Genomic DNA, 8,416 nt, shown 5'->3' on the forward strand with positions numbered 1-8,416 from the left:
CAACACACCACTTTCTGCAGTACAATACTGTTCAGCTGATGCTCATGAGGGTCTGGTACCACAGTGTGTTCCAACACTGCTTTTATGGAGACAGAGGGGGTTGTATGTAATCAAGAAAAGTTGGAACACCTGTAGGAATTAGTAGCACCAGCTTTTAAGGCTGTTTCAACCTTCACTGCTACAGAACAGCTTTAAATTGTTAACCCACTTTGTGTTTCCTGGAAAAGGCCCTTTTTTATAATTCTGAAATGTACATTATTTTCGGTTTTGTGTAACCAAACCTTTTTTTTTTAAACCTCTGGCTGTTCAGTGCTTACCTTTGTACCATTTCAAGCTATTCATTGGACTTGTACAACTTGAATTGCAATAAATAACTGGAAAAATGAGGGTGTTCTAAAACTTTTGACCGGTAGTGTATGTAGAGTCGCCATTTTTTTCCAGTATTGCTTACACCTGTAGGCAAATGGAAAAATGTTGTACATGTTGGCTTGGCATTATAACTTTAATATATTCAATAAAAAACATTTCTGAGTTCTCTCTCCTTCTAGCCGTGCTGTTTCCATCGAAGTGAAGGACTTGAAAAATGAGCCCGCAGTGAGGAAAAACATGACAGGAGGAAAACAACAACAACAACAACAACAACAACAAAATAACAACAAAAAAAAAAAAAGCCCAGAAATTACCTGGGGTTCAGAGAGTGAATGCTACTACTATGTAAAGGTTCTCTTTGCAATGTGTGGTACTTCAATGCACCGCCTGATATGTAAATCTATAAAAGACATATAATGATGTTCCAGTTTTAATCTGTCACTTTTATCAGACTAGTCATTACCCTCTCATAAGCCACTGCACACAACAAAAAATAAAGAAATATACAGAAGAAACAAACAGTCCTCACAAAGTTACTTCAACAAATACAATTTCATTGGGACATGAGTAACTGTAATTTGATCAGCCCGGTTCCTTCCCACTGTTGCCAACTGCTTGCTCATATGTCATCCAGAGGCAACTTGGTTTGTAAGGTCTTCACCTTAACTAGGTGAAGTGCCATGAGATGACATATGTTGTGAAATGGCAGTATATAACTAGAATTGAACTGAACTGAATTGATGTCATGTGTATGAGTATGTTCCGTTTGTGCAATCTTTTGGAAAACTACTAAACAGCGATTTATTGCCTGCTTCTTTCACAATTGCCAAGACTGTCCGGTGACTGTGACTCACATGTGTGCTGCTAATGCCTTCCAACAGCAACCTGGTGACCTCAGCTTGTCGGTCGAATTCAGTCTGAGCAACACGAAGTTCATGCTCTGCCTGTAAGTGGAAATCAAAGAAGAGGAAGGAAGTATTAAAGAGTTCATGTCATGCTTTTTATGAAACACTTTGGATGACACACTGTCTGTTGCAGTGAAGGTACTCACTTTGTCTACTTCCTCACTCAGCAGCTGAGAGAAGCAGCAAGAGGACAGAAAAAGAAACAGTCATGAACCAGTCTGAGACTCAAACATCACAGTATGTTGACACTAGAAACAGCTGAAAGCTGTCTGTGCTGCAGTTTCACCAATTTAAAGGAGGAAGACAAAGGAAAATTACTGAGGTGCATTTCTGTTTTTGCAGAAACTGAGTTTAGATAAAGTCTATTTCAGTACTGTTTATTTCCACCCTGAATGTAAGTGAGACAGGCTGACTTGATATTGACCACTGACCCCAGGCCAGTGTTCAGGCACCAACTGTGGATGAAGACTGACTTTTTTAAAATGAAGTTGATATACAATTAACTTTTACTACATTTAACTAATTAGTTTAAATTAAAATCAATATTTTTGTTACTTACAACAATATATTAATTTCATATAGTCTACTTTGGCCATGGTCATTCATTCAGGTCATTTTACTGCACTTGGCCCAAGATCTGTCGGTGCCCCCAGGGGGCTAAATATTTCATGGCTAAATGGTTTTTAAGAAATGTCTGGAATTCTAACATTATCCAGATGGTCTGTGTCGTAACACCTCTACATTTCTCAGTCATTTCTGTTCTTGATTGAGAGTATTATCACTGTCAGCCGTTTAGTGAGGTTCATGTTTTAATATCCAATATTCATTTGAATTCTACTTACATTACAGAGCACACTTAAAAAATTACAATTTGTCAAGCAATTAAGATACAGTTGAATCCAGAAGTGTGCAAGAACTACTAAAGATACTTCTATTCTGCATTTGTTTTGAATTTAATACAAAGTTTGTCATTACAAATAACATCGGTTTTACTATTTGAGAACTGGCATTAATAATAAGAGCACTGTCACTTGAATTGGAGCCTAATGTTCTTTATTCAGCAAATTCTGTACCTGTGATGAAATTTTCTGTTCTATCTCTCAGTGAACAAAGTCTGATGTATTGATCTTCTGATGTTGTTCTTGCTGTTACTCCGCCTGATCCTGATTTGGATACAACTGATCCAGTCTCCACAGTGTGTTGGAGCTCCATGCACTGTGCCTTTAGAAAGCTTTAATATAACCATGACTTGGTGCTGAGAAACTTGTTTACAACAATTTGACTTTATGATGACATGTTTTCTAATATCATAATACTACTTAAAAGGCAATGTTCTGCCTGACGCACAGTCACATTTTAACAGGTAAACAGTGGTTGCTGGTTGATTTAGTTGAACAAGCCTCTGATGAGTCGATCAGGTTCACTTGAGACACATCTGAACGTTGCTTCAATGGAAGAACCCAACTGACCTTTGTACAGAAAATTAACGTAATTGACACTGATGTGATCAGTTTGATGGCAGGTCTAGAGCAAAAGCCTGAATATTTTTTCTGTAACTTACATTTTTAAACTTCTTGAACCAAATGTTTCTAAATCCTCAAACTTTTAGACCAGGGGTCTCGAACTCTGGTCCTCGAGGGCCGCAATCCTGCAAGTTTCAGATGTTTCCTTCTTCCAACACACCTGCTTCAAATGATCAGTTATTCATCAAGCTCTGCAGAAGCCGGATAACGATCCTGATCATTTGAATCAGGTGTGTTGGAAGAAGGAAACATCTAAAACTTGCAGGATTGCGGCCCTCGAGGACCGGAGTTCGAGACCCCTGTTTTAGACCCACTGTGTGTTACTGAATATATCAACTCCTCTGACCAACAGAAGTTCTTCAGAGGTACAAACAAGTATCGCTGAAATACCTGCTTTGTGTTTTTTATAAACTCAAAGATAATATCTCCTTGCAGTGTTTGAAGGTTTCCTTTCCAATAAAAATAGCCACAATCTAAAGCCTGTAGATCAGCTCAGGAAGTCTCCTTCCCTGCGTTACTTCTGCTTAAAAATGAATCTGCCTCACAATGCACACCTAAACATTGTCAGTACACTTTTATTCTTCAAACCTGTATAACTGTGTGCTGTCGGGGCAGTGGGTGATCCTGACCCTGTACCTTCTTCATTTTGAACTGATGTGACCGATGCTTGAGAGACATGTTTTTCTGTTTAAACCCAATGATGCTAAATTGAGTCAGTTGTAATTCTGTTGAAAATATATGACGAGAACCTTCTCAGTCATCAGAAAACCAGTAAATACAGAATCTGAGTGGAGCATAAACACTTGCGTGACACGTGTGAGTGTGGCAGCTGCTGCTGCTGTTGGCCACCAGCTCAAACTAAACTTGACCTTTTCTCTACAAAAGCTGCAGATGTTGAAGATGAATAAAAGCCTGTTGTGGAGGGCCCCCCTGTGTGAATACTGTGGTATTGCAAGAAGAAATATCAACCCATCCATTATCTCAGGGGTTCTCATCCTTTCTGCTGCCAAGGCCCCCTGTATCCAATGAAAAATTCCAGCCCCAGTTTATTTGTATACACGTCAGAGAAAAAAATACCAAGGTCTGGACGACGGGGACCTCAATGATGCGTACCATGCTACTGTCCCACACTGCATTTTGATCAGTTTATTTATTCGTTAGTATAGGGCTAGGCAGTTAGTTTATACAAATGAGGCACTACAGATTGACTACTTGTTTAGTTAGTTTGTCTTGTTATCTTGTCATTAGAATGTGTTTTTGGATTTTTCTTCAGAACATTCACAGTCATCTCAAGGCCCCTCCGGCAGCTCTCTGTGGCCCCCTAGTGGGCTGTTCCCCCCCGTTGAGAACCACGCATTATCCATCCATCCATCCATCATCTAAACACCGCTTAATCCTCTCTAGGGTCATGGGGGCCTGGAGTCTATCCCAGCTGACTTAGGGCGAAGGCAGGGGACACCCTGGACAGGTCACCAGTCTATCGCAGGGCTACACTTAGAGACAGACAACCAAGCACACTCACATTCACACCTACGGACAATTTAGAATTAGCAGTTAACTCCACACAGAAAGATCCCAGTCCCAGGCTGGAATGCAAACCTGGGATCTTCTAGCTGGCAGGCAATAGTGCTGACCACTGAATCCCTGTGCAGCCCAAGAAGAAATATCAGCATTCTAATTGTAAAAACTCTACATTATGAATAATATTGTATGTCAACACATGAAAACTTTGGATTTCTCTCCCTTTCTCACCGGCTCATGTTAGGTTAGGTAAAAGAATATGTAAGAAAACAGAATTCATAGTAATGTATTTAAAAGTGAGAAAGTTACTACACAGCTCATAATCTCATAAATGATGTCTATTCACATCATTTACTTCCTCCAAAGCAGAACATAAGACCAGTATAGAAATAAAATTTAATTTGACCCCCCTGTAGTTCCAGCTTTTTTTAAACTGTTGAGAAAACCAACATAATGGCAAAAAAAAGAGTGACGTTTTATCAGCTGCAAAAAGGGACGAAACTCTTCACACTACACACACTAAAAATTTTTTAAAAAATTTTAAAAATCACCAGAGACTGACTAAAATCACTCCTCTACCACCTCTAACAAACAACACAAAACGACATGGTGCTACTCCTATGATGTGTACAACCTTCATCTGCTCTGATACACTGGGATCAGGCGCCACATCCCAGCTCTCCCAGCCGCTCTGCAGCTGATTTAGTCACAGAGAAACACAAATGGAAAGTCAACAAAGCTGACTAAAAGCTATTGTGATCAAAAAAAAAAATCACACAACCATCACAGATGACCAACTAGACAAACCTGCATGTGAGGTCAAAGCTAAACCTGCTGCTGACAGGGATTTAGGTCATACGACTGTCCAGTTCAAATCACTTTACTATTTTCTAAAGTTCGAGTCTCCCACCATGTATGATACTAATTAAACAGAATTATGTAATCACATATAAACGGTGTTGTACTTTGCTGACACAAATACTAAGTGAGTCACTGAAACTGAAGAGGTTAGTTAGTGTGTGGTTAGAGTTTAGTGTTATTGTCCAGATGAATGCAGCATCAGCAGCATTCCGGGACCTGCAGACATGATGTCAGTTTGTCAGTATTAGTGGTGGACAGTAAACTCCTAATGATGCATATTTGGGTCATTTTTGTGAACATAATATTTCACTTCCTAACAACATCACTAATATCTTAGACAGCACTGTGTAAAATCATAATAATAGTAGTAAAGCAGTGTTTCTATTTTTGAGTTTTACGTTGCTGAGTTTCTACTTTTACTTCATTAAAAGTTGCAGAAAAACAAAATCACAGACACAATGTTTGACCCATTCCCTCTTTGTTTTGAATATGAAATAAAACATAATCAAAAACATGATTTAGGTTTGTATCTAAAGTGTAGACTGACAACAAAGATATTTTGTGACATTAAAAAGGCCAGTGGATGTGATAAGACACACACCATAGATTGCTCCAGGGGGGTTTTCTGAACAGTTTGTGACACTGAATGGTCGACTAAAATGGAAAATCAGGACCATTCAGCATTAATTGTTCTTTGTGTTCCTCTGTGTTACCAGTGTGGACAGAACTTCATCACACAGCTGCTTTAGCTTCTGTTTAACTAACAGTCCTGTTGAACTTATTCTTAAACCAGGTCTAAATGGAACTGAGTACATGAGCTTTTAAGTGACAGAACAACATGTGTTTCATGTTTTTGGTGTGAAGTCTAGCACTTACTGGGGCTCATTTCAAATGCTATTACATTTGTGTGCCAAAAATAAACATATTCTTGGGCTGAAACAACAAACACAAGAGTTAAAAATGCAAAGCCCTTTCATCACATGGCTTACATGGCATGCCTAACTTGTTTAAGTATCAGAAATGCAGCACTTTCTCGTGTTTAAAAAGCTCGCCATAGGTGGTTGTTAAACGTGAGGTTCAGGGGTTATGTGATGCTACCAGTGCAGGATGGAACCCATTTCTAAACTCAAACAAAAACACACTTGTGGATGAAACATTACCATGGAAATTAAGCATAGCACCAGCTGGAGTTTGCAGTGCAAAATATTGTTCTGCAACAGCACAAGGTTCTTGTTTTCCATTGTGATGTGAACACACGAGGCTGTAATAGTAAATGCTCAAAGTATTTTACCACAAGCAAATCACAATGTCAGAAAACTGACTTAATGATGTTTGTTTTCCAGCCATGTTTAAAATATATTAGCAAACTAGTTTTGCTAATTAATTCAACTTTTCATTTGCATTAGACAGAAGTACAGTTTCTTTAGCTACATGGTCTGGCTTCAGTATGTCAGCCTAGCTACTATGCCATTTGTTTAGCTCGGGGCTCTTACCGCTGATGCACTGGCAGAGAGAACATAATTTCGAGGCCTTGTCTCCTGAAAATCAGGTGCAGCCTACAAACAAGAGCAGGGAGGAGGAAACACATGTTGGCACAGTCATGCAGTTACAAACTTTACGCAGACAAACAAAAGTAAGCTCAAAACATACCAGCATAAAAAAGTCACAGCAAAAGCAACACAAGTGCAAGTCATTTAAAACAAGTGTTAAACAGGAAACACTTTACAGAAAGCATTCACAACAATATTTAAAGGACAATTAAAGGAGTAATTCATGACCTTCAATGAGCTACAGAGAGCTCAGAGACATGCAAACTCTACACAAGCTTGTGTCCAGGCAGTGCACTATCATCACTGTTTATGGTTTTCCTCACAAAACTTTCTCATTTAATCTCTGCTGGCTAATGCAGGTTAGATTAACATAAAAGCAGATCAGTTTGAAGCAGTGCTGAGGTTCTGTTCAGGATATCCAGTCTTGCTGTGAGAATGGCATCCCTTGCTGGGGTTTTTCTGTTATCATCAGGCTGGTTGGTTTAGTTCTAATAAGGCTTGAGGCCTTGACCACTGCCTTTTAGAAGGAGTTAATAGAGCTGGTTGATGCTCAACATGATGATGCCACCAGTCCAAGATTCCCAATGTCTTGTCTGTATCTACTGTGGTCACAGGTGTATGTCACCGGCCCTCCAGCTGACTGTCACTGAGATTTTTTCTGTATCCACAGTTGTAAACACACTAACATAAACGTTTTACTTTCACGTTCTAACTTGCCAGTTCTGGTATGGTTCATGGTTCTTTAAAAAGCATGTGTACCAGTAAAGTGCTGTATCTTGGTATGTTCTTCTCAGACAGCTTCCTGTAAGCCCATTGTTCTGATGTCAAGGCGTTATGGCTTTGGTCAAAGCATCTTGTAGTCAGTGCAAGGCATTAAGAAGCTTATCTTAAGCCTCGGTCACAACCAGCATGTGGGCTCCTACGGCCTGTCTGCATCCAAATTCTACGTGCAGAATGGCACGTGCCACGCAGGTTCATCTTGCAAAACGTTGAGGTCGCAGACAGCCTGTAAGCACGTACGGAGGATCTTTGAGATGTCAGACAAATTCTTCGAATTCTCTGTGAGTGAACAGCGATGCCACAAGTGTAACTTACTGCCCCCGCAAGGAGTTTGCGAGTGAGACGTGCACATTTTTAAGACACCGTGGAAAGAAAATCCGTCGCACGCAATGAAGGAGCAAGTGCCCCTTGTGTGTTACGTATGGCGCACACACTCACAAATCGAATGCGAGGTAGGCGTGCATCACCCCACGCCAGGAGTATAAAAGGCGTGCTCACGACGTACACTCATGTTTCACCAGTGATCGTCGATTACATTATTGCTTCAAACAAATAATGGATATACCATATTATAACCAGCTTTGTATTGCTTTAAGTAAATCTACCTTTGCAAACAAGAGTTCATTTTAATGTCTGAAGCAGTGGCATGATTTTCTACAAATCCATGTGAAAAGATCAGAGACTAGAGTCACTTCTGCTTTGACTTCACTGTTTCTGAACTGAGTGTCCTCTTGTTATCACTTAGTTATTTAGTTAAGGTTCTGACTGTCCAGCCTGATACACAGAGACAAGCTGAGCAGACTGACAGGAGACTGGACTCACTCACTCACTCACTCACTCACTCACTCACTCACTCACTCACTCACTCACTCACTCACTCACTCACTCACTCACTCACTCACTCACT

The 8,416-nt window shown here is 39.9% G+C and overlaps 1 protein-coding gene across 3 annotated transcripts in view; it reads right to left on the reverse strand.

Annotated features, from left to right (window-relative positions):
• Positions 1–8,416, reverse strand: part of LOC103375018 (endophilin-B2-like) — a 33,520-nt gene that overhangs the window by 20,046 nt on the left and 5,058 nt on the right. The window contains exons 4-6 of one of the 3 annotated variants that reach the window (XM_008305203.1): positions 6,673–6,735; positions 1,421–1,444; positions 1,224–1,313 (exon numbers count right to left, since the gene is read on the reverse strand). In XM_008305203.1, coding sequence (XP_008303425.1) covers positions 1,224–1,313; positions 1,421–1,444; positions 6,673–6,735 — 177 coding nt within the window. The remainder of the gene's footprint in view (positions 1–1,223; positions 1,314–1,420; positions 1,445–6,672; positions 6,736–8,416) is intronic. The other 2 variants (XM_008305204.1, XM_008305205.1) reach the window with 2 other exon arrangements.

This window comes from Stegastes partitus, unplaced genomic scaffold (genome assembly GCF_000690725.1).
Source record: "Stegastes partitus isolate 25-593 unplaced genomic scaffold, Stegastes_partitus-1.0.2 Scaffold2436, whole genome shotgun sequence".
Taxonomy (NCBI): Eukaryota; Metazoa; Chordata; class Actinopteri; family Pomacentridae; genus Stegastes; species Stegastes partitus.